Consider the following 25376-nt stretch of genomic DNA (forward strand, 5'->3'; position numbering starts at 1 on the left):
AGAGACCACCTTCCCCTCCCTAGAGATTCCTCTTCCATCCCCTATCTTTTCTATTAACTTTTTCATCCCTCTAACCATATGAAGCATTAATGCAATCAAGAGAAATTTCTCCTTTCAAATTTGAAGTACACAATTTGTAATATTTGACTTATTTCTTATGGTAAATTTTGTATACTGATCTCTTATAAGGTTTAAGTAAGATATATCAAGGTAGACCGTTCAACGTTTATTATTTTGATCTCACTAGATTCTGTTTGTAAGTAATCAGAAAATGACTTTGAGTGTAAAAAAAATTAGTGATACAATTATATTGTATTGTATTTTAAACAATAGAGTGATAAAATTATCATTTTATAAAATTTGATTAATGAAAAAAAGTGAAGCCCAGTGCCAAAATTAAAATGTAAACATTGAACAATCTAATATAATTTGCCAAACTCAACAAATTTGGATATAATTTATCCTAAAAATTTTGTACTTCTAGTCGCATCTCTCATTATGGAAAAAGCAGTTTTTTATTTTCATGCATTTCAGAATTTCGTGAAATCCTCTCCATCGACCCTCTCTTCCTTACAAACCCAACAGTGGCCATCTCTTGGGAACAATTGGGTTGCCCTTTCCAATGGTAGAGTTAAACTTAATACTGATGCAGCTTTCAACGCCATTTCTGGTAAGTGTAGGGGAGGTTTGGTGCTTAGAAATGCAAAAGGAGAGGCTATCAAGGTGGCATCCGTGTTATTTGATACGGTTTTCAGTGCGGAGGCTGCGGAAGCTCTGGTCTTAAGAGAAGGATTGCATTTGCTTTGTCAGCGGGGTTACGCTTATGTTGATGTTGAAGTGGATTGTCAATCCGCGGCAAATTTGCGAACATCTAACCCTTTTTGTATGGCTATTATTCAAAATATTGAGTGTCTGTTACTTAATAATTTGGGATTTAAGCTCTTACAATGTCCTAAATTACGTAACAAAGTTCATAAAATGAATAAGTGGGCTTTTCATCAAGGGGAGGGAGACTTGCATTGAGAAGTTTGGCCGTCATGACTTCTTTCTGTACTCAATGAGGATTTTTCCTTTTGTGCTTGAGGTTTACTGTTATGAGAGAGAAAAAAACAAAAAAAAAAATAAATAATAATAATAATAATAATAATAGGTACACAAAGTTTAAAAAAAAAAAAATTCAACGAAACGACGAATCAAAACAATAACTACCAACTTAACAATATAGCTGACCTATGCATTTATAAATGTATTTATATATACATATATATTGTTTGGTACTTCATCAATCCTTTCCCGAAACGCAAAACTCTCCTCCAAACCGAACCGGCTTTCTTCCTTTTCTCTCTCTAAAATATACTACTATTTTCTTTCTCGCACTAATCCATTCCCCTACCTCCCTCTCTCGTGTCACTTTCCTCTCACACCCACGTTTCTTCATGGCTTCACCCACAATTTTCTCTCTCTTCCCCATACAAAACCAAAGCCCACCACCACCGCAACATCAACACACCACCACCCAAGGCTATTCAAATCACTTTCTTCTGTTTCGACATTACATTTACACAGAGATCGACCATGAGGCTGTTTGTGTATGTGTTGGAGGGTAGAGATTTGGCGGTGAAGGACTCGTATGTGAAGCTTCAGGTTGGGAAGTTCAAGTCCAAGACTAGGGTTTTGAGGAGCACCACAAACCCAGTTTGGAATGAAGAGTTCGTGTTTAGAGTCCATGAAATGGACGACGAACTCACACTCTCTGTGTATCAACACAATGACGACTCTGGCTTCTTCCATTCGTCTGGTGATTTTGTGGGTCGGGTCCAAATTCCGGTATCGTCCGTCGCCGCTGAAGCGAATCAGAATCTGCCCCTCACTTGGTTTTCGCTTGAGAAACCAAAGACTCCAAAATCAAATAACATATTTAGTGGTTAGTGACTTTCTCTGTTGGACTGTGCTTATATGTATGTGTGTATATATTGTGGCTATTGATGTTATATGTGGACCAGATTGAAAGTTTGAAGTTTTACATTAAGAAAGAGTTATAATTAATTTGTCTCATTTGTGTGTGACTGTGTGTCTATAATGGCTTTTGTAATAGATTTAATGTAACAGTATTGGTGTTCAATATAACATATAGATGGGCCAGAATGAAAGTTCGAAGTTTGAAATTAAGATAGAATTATAATAAATTTGCCTCATTTGCACCAATTCATTTTGTGTGTGTGAGTGAATCAACTGTCTTTCATCATAAGGGAACATTGTAGAACTAATAACAAATACAAAGGAATAAGGGTAAAACTGAAATGGGATATTTCTTCTTCTTTGGCTGGTATTCATATTACTTTGAGAATTTTTTATTTGCTTTGCTGATTATTGTTTTGGTATATCAAACAATGGATAGTTATCTTATGATTTGTCAACACCACTAGACTTTGATAATGTATGGAGCACTTGGACATCCATGGAAATTATATAAGTCCATTGTATTATGCAATTTTTTGTGCATAATATTTTAATTGAATTGGTTGAGTTTTTTTTTCTTTCTTTCTGGTGAGGGTACTTAATTCTACATGCTTTTCTTAACATTAGTTTAAATTAGGGTTAATTTTTAATAAGGCTCACCTAAAGCCCGTAATTTGCATTTATGATTTTGTTGTCTTCCATGTTGGGGCATGGGTATATATCAGATCTTTAAATCAAGGGCATTGGAGAAGTAAATTTATAGGTTTTAAATTTGTGATTCTAATGATTTTTTTGTATTTCACTGTTACCATTTTAATTGAAATTACAAGCATATTGGACCATTCCATTTTCCAATTTTAGGTGGGACTTCAAAACAGTTCCTTAGGTACTAGGGTGAGAGGAAGACCAGGGTTAAAGTGGGTAGAGTTAGTAAGGAAGGATATAATAGCATGTGGATTGACCGAGGCTATGGCCTTAAAAGAATGGAATTGAAACATAGTATTCATGTAGCTGACCCTGAGTAGTTGCGAAAAAGGCTTGGTGGTTGTTGTATCAAAACAGTTCTTCAGGAGCTGATTGTTTGTAATGACCATTGATCATCAAAAGCCACTTGCTCCCCAAACACCTGCTTTAGTTGCTTTTAGAATTTGCAAGTCCAAAACCAAATCCACTGTTCACATATAAAGAGGAAATGACTTCTTCAGGCACTTGATTGTGCCGCAACAAGTGTGATCTTTTGTACATGGAAGGGTAAGTAGCTGCACCTTTTGAATGATTTTTTTTTTTTTTCCTTCCTAATTCACCTTTTGAATGAATTCAAACAGATAAAACAATAATCAAGTTATTTTTAAAGGCGAATTCAATAAAGTGCTATTATTCAATAATTGCACTAGGTTCCTGTTGTTCTTGGTCCCTTGGTAAAAGTTATAGACTCAAAGTGTGATTAATTAGGCAAAGAGACAATTTTGTTCTATAAATACTTCATTCCGCAGATGCAGGGAAAATTCTTGTCACTCTTTCTCTTCATGGTAGAGGCCAAATTATATCTGCCAACCACGTTTCCTATGTACATCCAAGTATTAGAAGTGGAGGCTCTAAAGAATGGGAAGGCACATATAATTCATTTCAAGATATTTGCTGCAGAGCTCCATCTCGGAAGATCCAAGAAGGGAAACATGTTCTGAAGGCTATTGCGGGCCGTTTGGAGAGGCTTTTTAATAAGAATGAAGCAACTTCAAGAGATGATGATTCCTCAGAGTTATCATCCACTACTCTGTCTGATTATGAGGACTCCATGGAGGAACCTCCCCCTAGCTGTAGTTTTGAAGGTGGTCTTGAGATGATGCAGTCAACGAATGATGAACGAGAAATGCCTGAGAACCTGCAGGGGGGCACTGTTTTGGATCAGACGTATGTGGTACCATCCAAAGATCTCAACATGTTTCTTTTTGCTCCCAACTCACACTTCAGGCGAGATCTGGCAGAACTACAGGGAACAACAGATGTACAAGAGGGGCCTTGGACATGGAAATCAGATAATATTTCCTGTTTAACACGAGTTGTTACTTACACAAAAGCTGCAACCAAGTTAGTTAAGGCTGTTAAAGCCACTGAGGGGCAAACCTATATTAAGGCAGATGGAGGAGAATTTGCTATTTTGGTAAATGTAAGTACACCAGATGTTCCATTTGGAAATACATTCAATGTCGAATTACTTTACAGGATAATGCCTGGGCCAGAGCTTTCTTCTGGAGAAGAAACATCTTGTCTTGTAGTATCCTGGGGCATGAAATTCAATCAGAACACTATGATGAGAGGCATGATAGAGGGAGGAGCTCGGCAGGGATTAAAGGAGAGTTTTGATCAATTTGCCAGCTTGCTAGCTAAAACTTATAAATCGGTAAATTCTGCAGATATATTGGACAAAGACCATGTTCTGGCAACTTTGCAAACTGAGTACCAGTCAGATTGGGAATTGGCAACCAAGTATTTCTGGAATTTTACTGTGGTTTCCACTGCCTTTATGATTTTGTATGTCTTGGCGCATATTTTAGTTTGTGGACACAGCAAGCTCCAAGGGTTGGAAATTAGTGGTCTCGATTTGCCAGACAGCTTTGGAGAACTCATCACCTGTGGAATTTTGATCATTCAACTCGAGCGTGTATATAACATGGTATTACACTTTGTACAAGCTAGGTTTCATAGAGGTAAACATTCAAGTTGTGCTGAATTTGATGTACTATTAAACTTTGTATTGTTTTTGTAATGTCGTACTGTGATTCGCTTGAATCTTCATTATACTAACAGGAAGTGACCATGGAGTCAAAGCCCAAGGTGATGGATGGGTGCTTACAGTCGCTTTGGTTGAAGGAATGAACTTAGCTTCCTTGGATTCAACAGAGTTCCCAGATCCCTACGTGGTGTTCACCTGTAACGGTAAAACGAGAACAAGCTCTGTCAAGCTGCATACCCTCAATCCTCAATGGAATGGTGAATCTCTATTTGGTTTGAGTAATTTTATGGTTTCCTTTTACTTGGTAATAGTTAAAATTGTTCATGTTTGGCTCACTTCATATTCATTCAGAGATCCTTGAGTTCGATGCTTTGGAAGAACCACCCTCAGTGCTGGATGTGGAAGTTTTTGATTTTGATGGTCCATTTGACCAGGATGCCTCACTTGGGCATGCTGAAATCAATTTTGTAAAACACACATCTACTGAATTGGCAGACATGTGGGTTGCTCTGGAGGGAAAACTTGCTCAGTCTTCTCAGTCAAAGTTGCACCTTAGAATTTTTTTGGACAACAACAATGGAGTTGAAACCATTAAAGACTATTTGACGAAGATGGAAAAGGAAGTTGGAAAGAAGGTACAAAATTTCTTGCATTGTTTCTCTTATTATTTGAGGTTACACAACAGAACTTGTTTCTTGTCCCTGTGTGGTACCCTTATTTAATTTAGCATACTTTGTACATACCTCCATTTTATGCATAGTTTTGTATCTGCTAGTGTTGCTCTAACCCCATGAAACATGCTTTCCAGTTGAACCTTCGGTCGCCTCACAGGAATTCAACTTTCCAGAAATTTTTTGGGTTGCCACCGGAAGAATTTCTTATTAGTGATTTCTCATGCTCCTTGAAAAGAAAGATGCCACTACAGGTACTACTCATAGCTGTGATGTCTTGTATGAAAGGAGAGAGAGGAGGGGGGGGGGGGGGGGGGGGGGGGAGGGGGGATATCCCCTACCTCCTGAAGTGGGAGGTCTAGGGTTCAAGTCCCCATAGGGGCATGTGGGGGTGTGAGTTTCTTGTCAGGAAAACATATAAATAAATAAATAAAAAATAAAAGAAGAAGAAGAAGAAAAGGTAAGCTGTCGCTTGAATATGATTTGGGGGGAGTATAATGAGCATAGAATGATAATTGTGATTTTTTATAGGCACATCTGTGTCTTGAAATCGGTCAACCTGTAATGTTTAGCTTGACATTTCACACAGAAGTTAGTGGTGTACAAGAGCATTATTAATTCGCAAAATTAGAAGTTCTACTTGCTATTGAAATCTAAATGGATGGAGCACCAAAACCCTCTCCCTCTCTTTCTCTCTCTCTCTATATGTGTGTGTGTGTGTATAGTTGCATAAAATCATCAGTAGTCTTAAGTTCTTGCTAGTGTTCTAGTTTCTATTCTTTGGAGTTCAGATATCCTTTTGGTGCAGGGGCGGCTCTTTCTATCTGCAAGGATTGTTGGATTTTATGCCAACTTGTTTGGACATAAAACCAAATTTTTCTTTCTGTGGGAAGATATTGAAGATATTCAAGTGCTTCCCCCATCTCTGGCATCTGTTGGCAGCCCCACACTGGTCATAGTTCTGCGAAAAGGTCGAGGTCTTGATGCTATGCATGGTGCAAAGTCTCAAGATGAAGAAGGCAGGCTTCGGTTCTATTTCCAATCCTTTGTTTCCATCAATGCAGCCAGCAGGTAACAGTTTGGTGACAGAATTTAACAGTACCTGTTTTTCACATGGATGAGGATGATTTTGTTCATTCTGTAATTTTTTGTATTTGAAAGGGATTGCTCATTCTGTTGTACTGATAGGACAATTATGGCCTTATGGAGGACAAGAACATTGACTTCAGATCAGAAAGTAGATATTGCAGAAGAGCAGCAGGATCAAGATGGACCATCTTTTCTGCTTGAAGACACTGGATCTTGTTTGGTTGTTGAAGATGCAAAGATGTCCCAGGTTTACTCCACAGAACTTCCTGTTAATGTAAGTGGTCAATTAATTGCATTCATTTCTCCATTGTTTGGTCATGAGCCCAGAGGTGTGCCTTGTTGTGTGGATCTGAGGTAATAGGCCTTATTTCATTTTTCCAATTAAAAATTTGGATAGAGGAAAACAAGACAAGAATAAGGAGTTAATGAGGTTCCTACCATTCAAAAAAAAAAATATATATTGAGGCTCCTAGTGTCACTCATTGACAAGATAGAAAAAGTTTTGAACTATGGAAATAATGGAATATGAATTTGTACAATGCCTTGTGGGTTTGTAGCTACGGAATTTCTGTGATTTAATGGAGACTTTAAACAATGGTGTAGTCCTTATTACAAAGTACCTTACTGTTTAGTTAAATCTTGATTAAAGTCGGTATTATGCTGTTCCTTACCGAGTACAGAAGAGTGGTTGTGGGAGAGGGGATAGAACCAGTTTGATTCTGCTGCATTTTCCCCCTATAGAGTATTTGTTTCACATTGACAATTGGTGCTGAAACTTTGTTGGACAATGGAACAGATAAAATCGATGATGGAAATGTTTGATGGAGGAACTCTGGAGCAGGAAGTGATGGGAAAATCTGGCTGTCTTAATTATATGACAACGAATTGGGAACCAGTGAAGCCTCATGCATATGAAAGACGTCTATTTTACAAGTTCAACCGTCGTGTTTCGGTCTTTGGAGGGGAAGTTACCTGCACACAGCAAAAATCTCCCATTGCAATCGACAAAGGGTGGATTGTCAGTGAGATAATGGCCCTTCACAATGTCCCATTTGGTGACCACTTCCGTGTAAGTGAGAATAAAATGGGCACACATTTGATGTGAAATTTCATATTTTAGAGCCCCAGTTGGATACTACAGTAGTGAAAATGTTTTCTTCCCATGTGCAGGTCCAGTTTAGGTACAACATTGAGAACTCTGCTCTTGATCCGTGTTCATGCAAGTGCGATGTTTATATCGGCGTCATGTGGCTGAAGAGCACAAAGTTCCAGCAGAGAATAACTCGAAACATAACCGAGAAGCTCACCAATAGATTGAAGGAAATATTTGAGCTGGCTGAAAGAGAGATTTTATTGTCGGCTTGACAAGATAGTTCCATCTGACAAACGTTTCAGCACCATCTTTCAGTATTTTCTTGGTTCGGAAAACCTCAGTGACAATCAATCATCATTTTGCGAGTGTTTTTACTAATTTAAGGTTGCATCAATGTTATTTTTGGAGTACAACATTCTTAGCCATGAACAATTATCACATTTTTTGTTGTTTTGATTTGTTTTTGTTTGTGTGTCAAAACATGGTTTCTTTGTATACCTTTTCTCCTTGTTTGTTAGTAACGATTCAGAGATGTACCCCTTACTGGAATATTGTAGTTACTATATTTTATATCAAGGCAAAATTAATTTGATATTCCAGTTATGAAATAGTATTTTTCACAGCAATCAGCCCAATAGAGGTAATGTTTAGGTGTACTTCGATATGGAGGGAAATATCTATAGTTTTTTTTAAGGTATTCTAATTGGAGGACTCCCAACCGTGCTAGCTGGTCCTACTTCTTTGCATTTGGACCATCCGTTCGTGTAACACACGTGGTAATAAACGGTTGGATGTGTTTAGACCGTTTGTGTAATACACGTAAATACATGCGTTTGTTTAATACACGTAAATACACGCATAGTAATAAAACAGTTGAATGTGTTCGTTATACTGTGCAACAGGCGCAAAGAAATTTCACGGTACAAAGAAGTTTTTCTCATATACCATCGACTTGGTCACATACGGTCGACTTACACAGCAAAAGGGATTCGAAGTTACACACACAGTATACTATACGATTCCTTCAGATACCACAGTATACTTGGATACAATTTGTCCAGACATCAAAAATTCACCTCACTGCAGCCGCAGGGCAACTTACACTCCTTTTATCCTCATGAAACTTATTAAACTCTTTTTGCAAGGACATAAAATTTCAAACCAATTCATCTGATGATTATGAAAAAAATGAGTTGAATTAATATTCAAATAAATATACACTTCATCTTTTGGCGAAATCACTGTCCCACAGCCACTCTTTATGTACACTCAATAGTTCAGAGTTCAGAGGATTATATGACCATAAGCTGGGAATAACCCAACGCCGGGTGGGGAGATAACGGCGATAAGGGAGGGAAGGTAAAGCTACCGTTGACATTTTGATCCCAAACCGGCAACCTTTCCTTCTTTAACGGCTTCTGCTCCGCCTCTGCTTCGACGTCTCTGTGTCTTTTCCGGCCGCCATCCACGGCGGCAATTGTGTCATACGACTTCCCGACCTCGAGCGGAAAGTTGAGAATAGCTTTGGTTCCGCGCATCTTGAATGCGGCTCGGTCGTAAGCCTTGGCGGCTTCAATGGCGGTGTCGAATGTGCCGAGCCAAACCCTAGACCCGTGACGGGTCGGATCTCGGATCTCCGCCGCGAACTTGCCCCACGGCCTTTGCCGGACTCCCCTGTAGTGTGGCCTCTCCTCTGCATTCAATCCTTTCTTCACAGACACCACTCTCGATGACTGAGTCGACTCGGCGATTTCCAAAACCTCAAATTTCTTCATCGAAGGCCTGCGATCGTTGAAGCTCGACTCAGAATTCGATTGGAAGTCCAAATTTAGCGACTTTGGACTCGTGAGATCGATTATTTGCGGTTTCGATTCCAATTCAAAGAAATCACTTTGAATTTGCTCGAAATTGATCGAATTGGGGGGAAAATCGAATAGATCACTATTGTTAACTTGGTCACAGCTTGCGGTTTGTGATTCAGATGAAGAGCTTGAAAGAACAAAATTCGCGTTAAATTCACCGAGGAGGTGTTGTCTGATGAATTCCAAAGCTGAGATTTCTTCGTGTGTCGCCATTGTCAAATAGAGAGAGAACTTGTAGAGTAAGCTGAAGCTAAATTGCTCGGAAATATAAAGAGAGAAAGTAGATGAAGAAATCTAGAGAGAGAATATGAAATGGGAGAGGTGTGAGAGTGGAAGAATGAGTTTGAAGTGTATATATAGAGAGCGAAAGAGAGGATCTCGTCTTCTCCAAAATAGCAAGCTTCGAAGGGTGGTCGTAAGATGGTAGAAGGAAGGTTCGTCCACAGGCAAGGTTGCGATCACCTGTGGATGACGAGTAGGTATTCCTTCAATTATTGGTGGTCGTAAGATGGTAGAAGGAAGGTTCGTCCACAGGCAAGGTTGCGATCACCTGTGGATGAGGAGTAGGTATTCCTTCAATTATTGGTCACGTTCTCTTTCTGGGTTTTAATATTGGATAATGTTGATATACAATGCACGTTTGGATAAAATGATTTGGTAATATATATACAATGTCACCAAATTTATTTATTTATTTATTTTTTCTTTCCTGGTAAACAACAACCACTGCATACCTAATACCTTAGGGCTCGTTTGGATGAGATGATTTGGGGGGAAAGGAAAAGAAAAGAAAGGAAAGGATAATGAATATTGTGTTTGGATAATTTTAATGAAGAGAAAAGAAAGGATTGGAAATGATTTAGAGGGATAGTTGGTAATAGCTTACCAAGGTGATGATCAGTAGCTGGTCCGAGAGGATGATCAGCCACACTGGAACTGAGACACGGCCCAGACTCCTACGGGAGGTAGGCCTATTGTGTCGGCTTGACCTTTCATAAGTAGAGACAGACTAAAGCGTCCATAATAAAGACGCTTACTGTCTGTTCTTGATTCAACACACTTCCACTGTAGTATCCGAGTAGATACTGTTACTTTCTCTCGAACCATAGTAATATTAACCATTTCTTTATTTTCCGATCGCCTGGAAGGGACAAAAGAAAGATCTTGTTGTTTCTTCAACAATTTCTGATCTCTAGTGGACCTCTCAGTAGGATTCGAACCCAGATGAAGTTCTGACCATCTGTCAGAGGAAAAAGAACGAATGGATCTTGTAGGATTCCCAAGAAATTCTTCGATTTCTTCCGGAAGCAGATGATTCCGTGAATAGCCAAGACATTGAGGAATATCCAGAAAAGCATTTCGGGAATCGGTCTGATTCTATCTCTGTTCGTTTCTCTCAACTTGTATCCCTCCAAATATGAGAAGATTTGAAAAGAAAAGAAAGTAGGTTTAGTGGCATTTTCATATTGCCAAAACTAACCTTCAAAATTAGATGCACAAATTTGTAATTCCTTTCAAGTCTTTATAACATAACATAATCTAAGTACCTTAATCTACAGAATTAGTGTGTGATTGTTTCGAACTATGGCTTGAATCAGCGTTAGGGTTCATGGAGCCATGATGTGGTTTGTTAAGTGGTTGGCTTATAAGGGCTAGTCATTTTCATGTATTCAGGGGAACAATTTCCTGAAACCTGAAAATAAAAAATAAAAAATAAAAAATAAAAAAATAACCAATTTGTTGTACCGTAACTGATGGAGCAGTCGTGAATTATCATACCCCAAGACATATAGTAACTGTACATGTTATAGTCATGTATAGTTACTTTGTTCTATGATCATTTTTTATAGTTTACATTAATTAATTATATAAACCTAGTTAGGGAATTAGTACCACCTAAGTTTTCAGCATTTGAAGGAGACCTGCAAATTAATTTGACACTAGGTAGATTTTGAAAACACAAGTGATTTGATTTAGATTAAATACAAAAGGGTATGATGGTAATTTGGTTATTGTAATACCCATAATTTTAAAAAGGATATTCCTGGTATTTAATGGTATTTAATTTATTATTTAAGTGCATTTTATTTAATTATGTGTCATTATTTTTTTTTATTAGGTGCTTAATTGTTTTCTTTTGTGCTGATTTAATTTATTTAAATGATATTTATTTTTAGTTATTTGATTGGAATTACTTGTTAGTATTTTAATTATTTAATTGGCATTAATGGTTTAAGTGTAATTGGTTTAGTTATTTGATTGGAATTACTTGTTAGTGTTTTAATTATTTAATTGGCATTAATGGTTTAAGTGTAATTGGTTTAATTAATCTATGTGTGTCTTATTTTATGTGTGTCTTATTTGATTTAATTGGGTTTACTAATTATTATTTTGTTCAATTAGATTATTTGTTAAGTATTTAATGGTGAATAGGGTAATTAGGTAAATACATCTAACTAGGGTTTAATTACAGTATAAATTAGGGTTTTATATTATGGCCGTCGTAGATTTCTACGTTAATTGGATGGGCCGGTTAGGATTGTGAGTTGGACTTAAATGAACTTAGGGTTTAGGAAAACTCTATAAGTATAAGGTAGACGTTTGTGTAGGGTTTTTTTAAACAAAGCATACGTTTTGTGGAAGTGGAGAAGGAAAAACGCAGTTTTTCACATTCTGCCAAGGTTTGATCAAAGCTCCGATCCTGCTTCGTCCGTGGTCCGATCGAGCTGAATTTTGGAGGAGAGGTTCACGACTCAGTGACTCACAATCTGAACGGTGGAGATCAGAGTTTGACCTCGGGAACAGTGATTCGTACTCGTGAACAGTAACTGGGTCGCACAGGTTTTTTTCCATTCTGCCCAGATTTCATCAAACATCCGATCCCGCTTCGTCCGTTGTCCGATCGAGCTGAAATTTGGAGGATAGGTTCATGACTCAGTGTCGCACAATCTGAACGGTGGAGATCCGATTTTGAGTTCAGAAATAGTGTTTCGTACCCGTGAACAGTAACCGGGTTTTGGAACTTGCCGGGATTTTTTTAAGAAGACGACGTTGAAACTTTGAACAAAAGTTTCTGAGGCAAGATTCTATCCTTACTCTTTCCCTTAGGCTTCATACTCTTTGCACTCTTAAATGATTTCAGGATTAATGAAGATTAAACCAAACTAAAATGATATCTGTTTTGCTATGAAACTGGTAGTTACAGTAGTGTTGTATGCTTGTTCAACCTAGACTAAGCATATTTGTGGATACATTGTGGTTCTGTGGTTCACGTTTTCCTTACCACTGCTAGTATAAATTATTGGAAGGATGGGTCTAGATGATAGCTATCTTAACTTTTGTAATAGCAATTGTTGGAACTTAAATACTAGGAGGATTTGAGTTTAACACTAGATCGGTTTTGTGGAACACTATAATTTGAGCATGTCTACATACATACTGTGAATATTGTTTTGATGCTTACATTATCACAGTTAGTATCAACTGTGGAGGTTAGGATTTTGTGATACATACCCTACATATCTGTATGTCATTTGTAAGGTGTTAAATGGAAGTTTTAATTAATTCTGTCTTTATATCAGACTAAAGGGAACAACTTAAATTGGGCATGTATATATTGTTGTTGTGACCCTGTTTATCAATGCTTATTTTATCACTGCTAACATTGAATGTTGGATGTTGGAATTTAGTTGATATATACTTGATTTATTGGTATTATTGACTACTGAAGGATTGGAAAGTAGGCACCGGTATGGGACGGTGGCATACTAAGGATGGGTTTGGTTTTTAAAATAATACCATTACCCACCTACTTGGAATAAGGATGGGATTAACTAAAAGTTAAGTCCCGTGGATTTGTATTGTCATGGCAACTACTTGTTGAGCGGCAATACCAGAGATTTTGGATGGATTTTATATATGTACTGTTATGGTGCCTCGGTATGAGCTTGAGCCTCAGGACCGATGGCTAGGGAGCGGATATGCATCGGGATGTGTAGCTGGCTACGATGGTTGGAGGTGTATCCTGTTTAGGTATAGGTACATATGCCCACTTCGTGTGCGTTTTAGCATGTTACCTCTATTCAGGTTGAGACCGGCCTGTAGTCCAGTGAGAGTCCTTTAGTGTGACTATATATATATTTACGGACTATCAGCTATTGTTGAATTGTTTAGGATGTACATGCGTATCGGGCCTCTGTTTGGATTGTAGTAGTATAGAACTTGCGCGTGGGCCTGACCAACTTCTATTTTTTCAGGTACACGACAGTTCCAGGCTTAGACGTGTTCGTGCTGAGCAGAGGTCTCTATTCACTCTTCCGACGATATAGGGCTCTCTCTATAGTTTTATTTCTAGACGTTTATTACAGTTGTTCTATCTTCCGTTTGGATGTTTAATAGGGGTCCACTAGAGATAGATTCCCAAGTTGTAAACTGATGGAGTTTTGGAGTTTGGGTTTGATGGATTTTAATAATTATAATATTTTGCGGATTCTATTTTTAGTTCCTTCCAGCTTTAATTTCATTTCTTAATTTATTTTGTATTCCGTGTTCATTATAAAATATTAATTGTTTGATATTCCCTCGGGTTTGGGCCTGGGCCTTATCAACCCGTGTCTCGGATCCGAGGGGTATCACATTTATTATCCTTTTATTTCTTTTCTCTCCTCTATTTTATCCAATATTATTATTTCCTTTCTTTTCTCTCCAGTATATCTAAACATGAATATAAATTATAATTATCCTTTTATTTCATTTCTTTTCTCTCATATCTAATGTTATCCTTTCATTTCTTTTCTCTCCTATGTATCCAAACGAAGCCTTAGCGTATATGATAATACAATAACTCAATAACCTCACAAACACAGGGTTTGGAGATTTTTGCCATTTCATGGGGATATTGTTGCTACGCCGCGCACATAACTAATCTAAACAAGAAAAAAACTTTAAAACTTTGCCTTGATATTTGTTGATGAAAGTTCTTTGAAGGTGAGGAGATTATTCCATGTAGATCAAGAATGCAAAATTCGGTGTCTGAGGGGGAATCTAAGCAGCACGAGATATTCTCCTTAGTGAGATTAAGAGAAGGAAGACAGAGATTAATGCCTAAGTAACTCGAGCTCAGGGGGTTGTTGGTCTGTGTTTTAATGTGTGATTATCTCCCCTATTTATACTACTTCCTTCGGTTAAAGACCTCTGGCCACGAGGATGACTCCTCTTTTGCCCACGGGTCTAATGGTCGTGCCTCTAATGGATGGGACACTGGCAGGTAGACTTGTAAACGGATTGGATTCGGATCAGATCAGACTTGATCTGATCCAAATCCGATAAGCATGTTAGTCGATCTGATTTGATCCGATAATCCGATGAATATTTTGTAAGTTAATCCGAATCCAATTTATTAATAAATGGATATTCGATCCAATAATCCAATCCGGTCTGATAAAAATGTAGGTTTTATATATATATAAAACAGAAGATAAAAATATAAATTAATGTCAAAGGAGAATATATGAAAGGAAAAGAAAAGAAAAATTTACTCTAATATGAAAGGAAAAGAAAAAAAAAAATATTTACTCTTTGTTAATGAATAAAGAGTATGATATTCTTAGTATGTATATTAAAAGATTTATTAGTATGTGAATGAGAACACCATACTATTGTATATATAACATTATGATTTTTATTTTTTATTTTGGATTTTTGGGTTACCTCTAATACAATTCTAATATGAGTATTGATCTATAATTAACTATATATATAATTTTAATTGGATCGGATCGGATTATTATCAAATCGGATCAGCATAATCTATATCCGATTTGTTAAGCTAACGGATTATTAGATTTGGATCGTAATCAGGTTATCGGATTTTTTGTTCAATCCATATCCGACTAATCGCTCCCGCTACCGGCAGGTGGTCCGAGGCGATTTGTGTCTTGGTTGGAGGGGTGGTCATTTTCTTCATTTAATGCAAGTCATGTCGATAGCTGGTGCATCTAATGCATCGTCTGCCCTTTGGTAAGAGCTCGGTCTTAGGAAATAATGATCCTCTCCCTCTCGTGCTGGCCTCGCTTCAAGGCGCATCCTTAGATTCCAGCCGTCTATCCACCACACCTCGTATTCCCGATGTCAAAAATGAGAAAAAGGGTCCCTCGGGGTTCTGCCTTCTAGGTTCCCCAAGACTCCCCATTTTCGCTTCACTCCCTGAGTCTCGTAAGCAGATGAGCTCGGGGTGGAAGATTCCTTCTTTCACAGTGGGAAGTCTGTCTACAGGATAGAGCTTCCAAAAATGGTATAAAAGGTGGGACCCATCCTACTGGAGCGGGGTCCCTCCACAGGAGAGAGAAGGGTGGCGACCCTTTCCTCGTACAGTATACATAGTTTTGGGCCAAGTAATTCGAGGTTACTTGGTCTCCTTCAGAAGGGTGCTAGGTAGGTACTGGCATGGTCTATTCAGTTCTGACCAAGAGAAAAATTCCAGAAATAATGCCACGTGTTGTGGTCCCACGATACACCTATTTATAATAGAGTGATGCTATTTTGCCTGACTATAAAAAACCTACTACTAACGACTCCTTACGTGGCTGAATACGTGTCAAATGATGGCTGAATATGTGTCAAATGACAATGCAACTCTTATTGCTCCTTTTATTTATTTATTTATTTTTTATTTCATCTTTCTTTTCTCTAATTGAACTTCTATGAAAACAAAAGGATCGCCTCTAACAATATAGTAACCGAAAAAATCATTGAATTACAACTAACAAAAACCACGTCTCGATTTGATTTGAATTTAAGTTTATGTAAAATATTTCACAATTTTTCTGAATCTGTATATATATATATATATATATATTGTTCTGTTTTGTGAAACTAATCTTGTTTTCCTTACTTTGAGATCGTATTTTTTAAGCCTTATTATTTCAGATCTTGAATTTTCAGTCCTAAATTTCATAGAAGTGAGAGAATGAGGTGAGAGATTAAAGTTAGGTTACAAATTTATGGGGAAAAAAAAAAAATTAGGGATGGAGTGTAAGAGTGAACCAGAGTGAACACTGCAGAGACAGAATAATTGTGAGTCCAAATCCGTGCAAAAAAATTTGGGATGTCATGTGAGGGAACGAGAGAGAACAAAGGGGCGAGAGAGTTTGAGATACTCAGGGCTCCAAATTTGTGCTAAAAAGTTGAGGAACAAACGACGAGAGAGGGTTTGAGAGGAGAAATTTGGTATAGTGTGAGAGATTGAACGTGTCCTGTCACGTCGGTCAGTCGGAATGGAGTCGGTGAAAAGTTGTCGACAAAAATATTATTTTCCTTTACAATATCAAAAACTAGAGCTTGAATTTTAATATGGCAATTCTCCACCTTCATTATGGCTGAGCATACCACCAGCGAGTCAGTCTTCAACCATACATTTGAAAAATAAAACTTCAATAATTATTAAATGAGTAATTACACGTCACCATGTAATGCAGGCAATTTTATTTATTAAATGAATATTGCTATTTTCTCAATAATTTGAAGGATAATCAAGGATAATGGGTATTCGAATACGGACTCGTTAGTTTTCAAGAGAATTAGATATTTTATTTATTAGGCCACTAAATAATATTGGTTATGTTAGCTTTGCTAAACCTTGTTGTTTCTCATATGATTACCTCCCGCCGCCATACTAGGAAAGAGAAGGAGCTCAAGCTCTTACTTGGATACCTATCTGAATTGACGTCGACGTGGAGGTAAACAATAGAAACCAATCTAGGTGCAACTACAAGGGTACAAACTGTTAAATAGGTTTTTATAGAGAGAATAAAGGAGAAATAAAAAAAATTGTCGTAATTAACATTTCATTGGCTATCTCAATCACCCTAACTTTGGACCAAACCTACCAAGCTACATATAATAAAATGACAAAAATATGTTTAATTAATATATAATATACATATAAAAGGATATGATAGTAAATTACAATAATAATTTTTTTTTTCCTTGTACCTTTCCCAACATGTTGTCATTTTCTTTATATTTTACCTTCATAATTTATTCAATATTATTATTATTATTTTCTCCCTCGTACCTAAGATTATCTTTTCTTTTTCTCTTTCTTTTTATTTTTTTCCTCACCAGCCTAATCCTTATCATTTATAATTGCCACCAGCCTAATCCCTTGTCATTTTTCATTTTCCATTCTCATAGTTTTTTTATGACAAAATTAGACGGGACCAAGTCTTTTGCTTATGTTGGATTGGTAAACATTGGATAAGGAAACTGATTTTTTGTTTTTTGACCTTTTGTTTTCTTCCATAAATTAGCTGTGTAAACGTAAATAAATAAAACAAAATAAAACAAGCGCTAAAATCATGCCACATCACCGGACGGTTTTGAAGTCGTTAAATAGAAGTTGTCAATCCTCTCATTTTCGCTGTATCACACACAAGTACAATACAGACTCAGCATCTTTGATTCAAAACGGTTATAGATTCGTTTAGCTCCCTCCGTCTCTGACTTATTGTTGAGCAATAATGAATCGAATTCGAAACCCTAGCGAAAGCTTCACCCTGTCTTCTTTCTCTCTCTAAAACCATCTCTCTCTAGAACAGAGCAATGGATCCGAACCCTAAAAACTTCCCGATTCTGTCCTTCGTCTTGTCCAAACTCCCCAGTTTCGGGCCCAGACAACACGCCGATGCCTCTGATTTCGACGTCGAACAGCCACCGCCGCTACCGTCTGATGCTTCGGCTTCGGCCGAACCATCATTCGAATTGACGGATCAGATGCCCCGCCTCACCGACCCCAAACTCATCGCCTCCATGCGACTGGCCGTCTCAGAAGTCTCCCAGACCCGATCGGTTCTCAAAACTCTCGGCGATCGGCCCGACCACGAATCGATTGATATTGCCAGGGCCAAGCTCAAAGAGATCGACTCCAAGCTCTCCAATCAGCTCGAGGAAATTACGCTGTCTGATGCCGATCAGCTCGAGGGCGGGTCGAATCGGCAGGAGAAGGAGGAGGAGTGGAAACGAGCGGCGAAGGAAGAGAGGCGGATGTACAAGGCGGTGATTGAGCTGGACGAAATGCACGACTCGTACGAGAAGCTGTTGAAGGACGCAGAGGAGAAGTTGGAGAAGATTTACGAGTCGGCCGTGGCGGGTGGCGATGAGGCCCCAAATGAGGCATCGGGGGAGGATTTGAAGGCGGAGGAGGATTTGGTGAATGAGGAGGTGATTGGGATTTTAGAGGAGGCATTAGGGAAGGGGATGGAAAGGATTGATCTTTCTGGGAGGAACTTACGGTTTCTTCCGGAGGAGTTTGGGAGGATTCGGGGATTGGTTGTGCTCAATCTGTCATCTAATCTGCTTAAGGTTAGCCTAATTAATCCTCTCAATAAAGATTTAGAATTTGAATTCTCTATTATACATGCCAATGGGTATACTTAATTCATTGCAACTAGCCTAATTGTTATTCATGTTTATGGTTTTTACTTACTCATTGTGCCTGTTACATGCTATTATATTTTTGTGGTGTACCTCACTTGTAGCTAGTCCTCGCATAACCATATTATCATAAATGGTTACATATGTTACTCTTTATTACATGTTTGGCTTACTTGGACAGTAAAGTTCATCACGCAATCAAGGGACTGGAGATCCCTTCACCACTGTAGGATATTCTCCTTTTGTTTTTTGTATCGATTGACATGAATTGGACTTTAAATGGCTGTGTATGTCATGCTCCAAATTCCACATGCCAAAATTCATAATTGCACACTTGATTTGAGTCACAACCTTAAATGTACACTATCACCACCATTACGAAGTTATTTCCTCTAAATTTGGTTCATTCCAATTCCCTATCAGATAATTATAATAACAACTTTAATACCTTACAATATAACTTGTAATAAAATCAAGGATTTAAAAACTTTCCAAATACCCTTGTTATAGAGAATATCTCAGTCCCAAGTCACAACAAACATAATATCTTTAAGTTTTTTCCTCATAAATGGGTGGTGTATATTTCATTAAAATATCAAAAAATAATGTACATAGGAGAAGAGGGAATTACCTCTATCAACAAACTAATGAATACATTCACTTCGAGTCCTAGGGGAAGATTAACCTAACTAGCTTAGGAAAGCACACCTTCTGATCTAAGGCCTGCAACATCAAGATCTGTGAACCAAAGAGATTTAGCAAGATGATGGCTGGAAGAAGACACTCGCTTATGATGTTTGGAGTTTCTCTCTTGCCAAATACCCCACTGGATAGCAGTAAATTTCATCCGAGGAAGAGCAGTACATCTGAACTGTAGGCCAAACGAGTTAGACAACTAATCAAACTTACTTGAATTGGGCTGCAACATGATCTCCTTCACACTTAACATATTCCTCCAAGAAAGTGACTGGTAGCAAGATGGAATGGCAAGTCAATTGGAAAACTGTGAGTTGGATTTGGCTTGAAACCAAGCAACCCATAACTTGTCCTTACTTTAGAGGAAATCACAGTCTAAGGCCCCCTTCTTCCTCAATTTTTGTGACCTGGTTATTTTCTGTTCTTATCTGAGGTAACCCGAAGGAAATTCTTACATTGTTTCTGGATACCATTCTTCACAGCTACGGGAAGTTTGAAAATGGCACACTAGAATACAAGATGAAAATGGCTTACTCTTGCAAAGTCTTTGGCGTACAAAAGCTCCTCCCAGGGTGGCTTAGCGTTGGGGAAGATTCTGATCATTGATAACTTGAGACGGAGGCGTCAATTTTTGGTTAACAGGTACAGTTTGTGCAAGAGGGATGAGGAGTTGGTGAATCATCTTCTTTTGCATTGTTCGGTAGCCAGGGACGGGTGGAACATGTTCCTTTCCATTTTTGGCGTTAATTGGGTTATTCCAGATTTTTCTATGAATGCTCTAGAAGTGTGGTGAGCATTCTCAGAAGGGGCTCATTCTAGAGAGGCTCAGAGGGCCATTCCCTAAGAAGGACGGACACGGATACGACACGACACGGACACGGCGACACGGCAAATCCAAAAAAATTAGGACACGGATACGGCGAATAGTATATATATATATATATATATATATATATATATATCAGCATTAATAATTTTAAAAAAAAACACTGATATGTTTAGGTTGGAATATATATATATATCACTGATATGTTAGTATATATATATATATCAGCATCTTTAGGACACGGACACGGCGAATTGTGGCATCTTTAGGTTAGTATATATATATATCAGCATCTTTAGGGTAGTACAAAACAAAAAATAGAACATATCAGCATTAAAAATTTAAAAAAAAAAAAAAAAAAAATTAACATATCAGCATTAAAAAAAAAAAAATCCAGAAAAGTGTGTCCGAGCCGTGTCCGAGCTGTCTGAGCCGTGTCCGAGCCGTGTCCAAGCCGTGTCCGAAAATTAAAAAAAATAAAAAAATTCCAGACACGTTTTTTGGCGTGTCCGACACGTGTCGGGGCGTGTCCGATGCGTGTCCGTGTCCGACACGTGTCGGATACGGATTCTTCGCCCATTTTGGAGTGTCTGTGCTTCTTAGGCCATTCCCTATGCATTTGGTGGGGTATTTGGTTGGAGAGAAATAAGAGATGCTTCGACAGTGTGGAGGCTCTTATTTGGGAGATGAAATTCTATATTCTTAGTCCCTTATTTTTTTGGGTATATGGGGACATTTGTAAATCTGTGGGAGCGTTAGTTGATTTTGTGGATGGTCTAAAGTGTAGCTTTTCTTTTGGCCTTTTTGCAGTTATTTCAGGACATGGTCCCCTTTTGAGATTTTTTTCGGTGAAATTTACTTATTAAAAAAAATATATAACTCAAGGGCAAACCTAGGTATCTGATAGGGAAAGAACCAATTTTACACTAAAGTATTGCATACGACCCTTCTTCTCTAGACTATTTTAGAAAAGAAAAAGCTGCTCTTCTCAGCACTAACAGCCAAACCAGATTTATTTTCAAAGTCTTCCGACAATCTATGGATAGCAGTAGCTGCGGAAAGCTTCTATCATCTGCAAAGAACAGACGAAACAACTGGGATCTAGCTCTCATAGCTGACTGTCAAGGCTGAATATGATCATTACTAACTTTCTTGGACACAATGTTTGAGAAATTCTCGGTAGTTAGTGTAAACAAGAGAGAGGACAAAAGGAAGCTTTGACAATGGCTCCTGCCAGGTTGGACAAAACCAAATGTGGAACCATTTATTAGTAGGGAATTCCTCACATTGCATGTACACTCCTTCACCTACCCAATCCAATTGGCACCAAAACCATAGCTCTGGAGGAAGGAGAACAAAAACTTAAGAAATTGAAACATAGGTTTTTTATTTTTATTTTTTTATTTATATCAATTTTCCTGGCCATGGTTGAATGTGGTTCAATATAAGAGCATTGAATGATATCCCAACATCACACATCCATCTTGCAAACCGTTGGCATGCTCTTTCTCTAAGTTCTTTCTTGCAAGAATCGTCAATTGTCGTGTGCTTACCCTGGCCAATTTTTCTATTTTGCACGACAACTTCCGGAGGAGGGGTGAAGTACAAATCAATGGAGCCTTTTTGCTTGGCTTTTTAGAGCTTGATTGAATGCCGCTTCCACTTGCCAATCTTTTGCCCTGAGAACCAAGAATGCGACATCATCCTTATCTTCTTCATAATAGATGTCATCAAAATCGGGCAACAAGTTTGTTTGTTCCTTTTCATGTTTCTTCTTGGTCATATATTCTCTAATCTCCTCTTTCACATGTTCAGGGTAAAAGAAGGAGAATAGATATTATCCTCTTCTTGGTCATATATTCTCTAATCTCCTTCTTAGTGTCTAATTTCTGCTTCTTTATGTAATTTCTTGCTGATAAACTTTCTCGTTGGTGAAGCTTTTCTTAGGTGGGAAAGTAATTCCTGATGTAGAAGGGAAATTTAGAAGCTTTATCAATTGGCTGATGTGTCATTCCTATCTGCCTACTCATGTATTTAGTTCTGCTAATTCTTTCTGGAATCTTCTCAAGATATGGGCTTAATCTATCTTTTAATCTTTAGCAGTTCGGAATAGTTTTACATTGACATAGTTCAGGTTTAGTCTGTCTTAGGGGTACAATTAGGTTTTTGAGCGGTCAACCTAAGCCCAACTCAAGCAATAAACTGAGCCACCTGACCTCCAACCCGATATGCTCAACCTGAGTTCATATATATATATATATATATATATATATATAACTTGGGTTGCTTGTGTTAGACTTTGGTTGGGATTGGGTTACTAATATTTCAATAAGATAATTATTACTAATATTAATGTAGGTCAGGTTTGGGTTAGACTCGGGTTGGCTGAATCTCTGTTCAAGCCTAACTCGGGTTAAAAAAGTTTAAATCCAAGCCCAACCTGAACAACAAACAGAGTTGTGCAACTCTGGCCAAAGACTTGGTTGGACTCGGATTGACGCGCCCAAGTTGCACCCTCAATTTGTCTTTCTTACCTCTGTGAATAACTAACGGCCAAGTGATTCATTTCAGAATATCAGGCTTCGCCCAATCTCACACATTGTTAATTTGTTGTTTAGCCAATAAATGTTTAATAATTTGTGTGATCTCATCTTGCGCTCTGGGTGATGTGTTGGCTACACTCTATTGCATCTTGTGGTTCAAGCGGTATAAATTTTGTCAGCCACAGTAGCCACTCCAAATTTTGGACTAACTTGACACGATGAAGCTCACGTAATTCTTATGGTTAATTCATGTCAATTGCATTGAATTTTAGGTGCTTATGGTGTTTGGAACCTCCATCTTACCAACCACACTAGTTCGAGTATATAGGTGCGTGACATGTTAAATTTGCATCTGCCTTCACAGAGAAATTTCTTTGTAGTTCTGTTTAATCCAAAATTTTAAAATTCCTGGCGTTGGTAGTACTAGTATTTTTTATGCTACATTCATAATTTTATGTGATTTATATATTAGTTTGGCTGAAAATTTTATACTATGCTGTCTGCCGAATTGGGTCAATATACTCGTTAATGCATCCACATGTGGCTGGTGCTGCTATGCCAGTGGCTCATTCATATAAGCTTGTTGCGTGATGTTTTTGGGAATAAAGAATGTTTTGGCATATGCATAAATGTATCATTACACAAATGATCATATTAGACGACTTGAAATATTGAATGTGCTGACTTGCTAGGTTTTGGGCTAGCATCAAGTGACTGAGGTTTTAGCAATTTATATTTTGTTACTGATATTTGGTTTACGTTGGATGGAAACAGGTTGTTCCTGATTCAATTGCAGGGCTTGAAAATCTCGAGGAGCTTAATCTTTCTTCTAATCTCTTGGAGTCATTGCCAGAATCCATTGGATTGTTGGTTAGTTTGAAGGTCCTAGATGTCTCTGGAAACAAGCTAAATGCCTTGCCTGATAGCATTTGTCATTGCAGGTAATTGTGGTTAATCAAAGTTTCTTTTTGCATGACTTTTTCAAATATTTACGAGGATTATTTAGTTTAATGTCTTCACTATTCCAGGTCATTGGTGGAATTGGATGCGAGCTTCAATAGACTGGCATTCTTACCAACAAACATTGGTTACGAACTAGTGAATCTAAGAAGGCTTTCGATCTCCCTGAACAAGATCCGTTCTCTTCCTACATCTATTGGAGAAATGAGTTTGCTGCGCCTTCTGGACGTGCACTTCAATGAGCTCCGTGGCCTTCCTCATTCAATTGGGAGATTGACAAATCTTGAGATACTCAATCTGAGCAGTAATTTCAGTGACCTTACTGAACTTCCAGACACGATTACTGATTTAACCAACCTCAAGGAACTTGATCTTAGTAACAATCAGATTCATGCTCTTCCCGATACATTTAGCCGGCTTGACAATCTGACCAAGCTCAACTTGGAACAGAACCCTGTTGTAGTTCCGCCAGTTGAAGTTGTGAAAGAAGGGGTTGAAGCTATCAAGGTCTTTATGGCTAATAGGTGGCTAGACATACTGGCGGAGGAAGAGGAGAAGAGCATGCATGAAGGGAATGAGCAGACACAGACTGGTTGGTTAACTCGCAGCACCTCCTGGTTGAACAATGTTGTTACGGGTGTTTCTGGGAGTGTTTCAGGATACTTGGGAGGTTCTCCAAAATCGTCTGCTGATCCTTACCTCAATCAGCAGTTCTGATTTCATTTTCCACAAAATGCATGGGATGAGAAGAAATGGCTGCTCGCCTCAGGTATTGTACATGCTCTCATTCTTCTCTGGAATGTCCTCCATTATTGTCTAGTCTGTCCTTCGCAGCTTTTAGAAGGCGATGGTTGAACAATTTTTCCATGTCCTAGCTAGAATTCTGGGAAATGTTTATATGTTTTGCTGGAAAATAAATAGTGGGAGGACCATGACATGCTGTTTTGTTTTGATAACTTAATAACACGAAACCGAAGGTTCCTAATGTCAGAAACAGACCTTCTGGCAGTTTGTTTCTTTTTTGACATGGAATAGAGCATTTCAGGAGATATTTTTTGATATCTATGTGCTTACATTTTGTAATGATTTCGGCTATAGAATTTTCTTTAATGTTCACAATTTAGCCTAAATATCGCGGTGGTTTATGTAAAAAAACACTTTATTATTCTGGATTAGGGTTTGGGGAGGGGTGCAGATGGGTATGGATGAAAGCATATCACTGCATCTGTTTTTGCCTTGTGTTTCAAGATTCTCCTTTACTCCGTAAAAGATGAAATGGGATTTGCAGAAATTGCTAAGCCAAAGTAGATCTGGCAACTCCAGTTCATGAAGTTATAACTATTTCCATGTATATTTATTAGTAGTCTCTTGTTCTCTATGTATCTTATTATTATATGGAGTGACTCAGACATTATTATAAATATATATGTATTTTATATATTATATATAATATATATAATTATAATGTTTCTATTGTTAGCCTAGAATTGTAGAACGGAACTGAACCAATA

General features: G+C 37.9%; 3 protein-coding genes across 3 annotated transcripts; 2 read left to right on the plus strand and 1 right to left on the minus strand.

Moving 5' to 3' along the window:
• Positions 1–1155: 1155 nt before the first annotated feature.
• Positions 1156–8129, plus strand: LOC132304349 (C2 and GRAM domain-containing protein At5g50170). The gene is made up of 9 exons (XM_059801989.1): positions 1156–1924; positions 3453–4667; positions 4768–4950; positions 5045–5328; positions 5502–5618; positions 6173–6435; positions 6553–6727; positions 7250–7522; positions 7624–8129. The coding sequence occupies exons 1-9, from the start codon at positions 1576–1578 to the stop codon at positions 7816–7818; spliced, it is 3054 nt and encodes a 1017-aa protein (XP_059657972.1). The 5' UTR covers positions 1156–1575; the 3' UTR covers positions 7819–8129.
• A 594-nt stretch (positions 8130–8723) lies between these two features.
• Positions 8724–9890, minus strand: LOC132304350 (ethylene-responsive transcription factor 5-like). Its single transcript, XM_059801990.1, has one exon. The coding sequence runs from the start codon at positions 9619–9621 to the stop codon at positions 8839–8841; it is 783 nt and encodes a 260-aa protein (XP_059657973.1). The 5' UTR covers positions 9622–9890; the 3' UTR covers positions 8724–8838.
• Positions 9891–17807: 7917 nt separating this feature from the next.
• On the plus strand, positions 17808–24995 carry LOC132304351 (plant intracellular Ras-group-related LRR protein 1-like). The gene is made up of 3 exons (XM_059801991.1): positions 17808–18768; positions 23680–23846; positions 23934–24995. The coding sequence occupies exons 1-3, from the start codon at positions 18010–18012 to the stop codon at positions 24580–24582; spliced, it is 1575 nt and encodes a 524-aa protein (XP_059657974.1). The 5' UTR covers positions 17808–18009; the 3' UTR covers positions 24583–24995.
• Positions 24996–25376: the final 381 nt, after the last annotated feature.

The sequence above is a fragment of the Cornus florida genome, unplaced genomic scaffold (assembly GCF_030987335.1).
Source record: "Cornus florida cultivar Cherokee Brave unplaced genomic scaffold, ASM3098733v1 CherokeeBrave_3.0.0_Hap2_Chr04, whole genome shotgun sequence".
Classification (NCBI taxonomy): Eukaryota; Viridiplantae; Streptophyta; class Magnoliopsida; order Cornales; family Cornaceae; genus Cornus; species Cornus florida.

Bases quoted from the DNA above. Each gene is read 5' to 3' on its own strand.
- LOC132304350 (XM_059801990.1), bottom strand. From the start codon at position 9,621: ATGGCGACACACGAAGAAATCTCAGCTTTGGAATTCATCAGACAACAC.
- LOC132304349 (XM_059801989.1), top strand. From the start codon at position 1,576: ATGAGGCTGTTTGTGTATGTGTTGGAGGGTAGAGATTTGGCGGTGAAG. The intron at 5,619-6,172 runs GTACTACTCATA...CTTTTGGTGCAG, and splicing joins AAAGAAAGATGCCACTACAG to GGGCGGCTCTTTCTATCTGC. The intron at 7,523-7,623 runs GTAAGTGAGAAT...TCCCATGTGCAG, and splicing joins CATTTGGTGACCACTTCCGT to GTCCAGTTTAGGTACAACAT.
- LOC132304351 (XM_059801991.1), top strand. From the start codon at position 18,010: ATGGATCCGAACCCTAAAAACTTCCCGATTCTGTCCTTCGTCTTGTCC. The intron at 18,769-23,679 runs GTTAGCCTAATT...GGATGGAAACAG, and splicing joins TGTCATCTAATCTGCTTAAG to GTTGTTCCTGATTCAATTGC. The intron at 23,847-23,933 runs GTAATTGTGGTT...TCACTATTCCAG, and splicing joins GATAGCATTTGTCATTGCAG to GTCATTGGTGGAATTGGATG.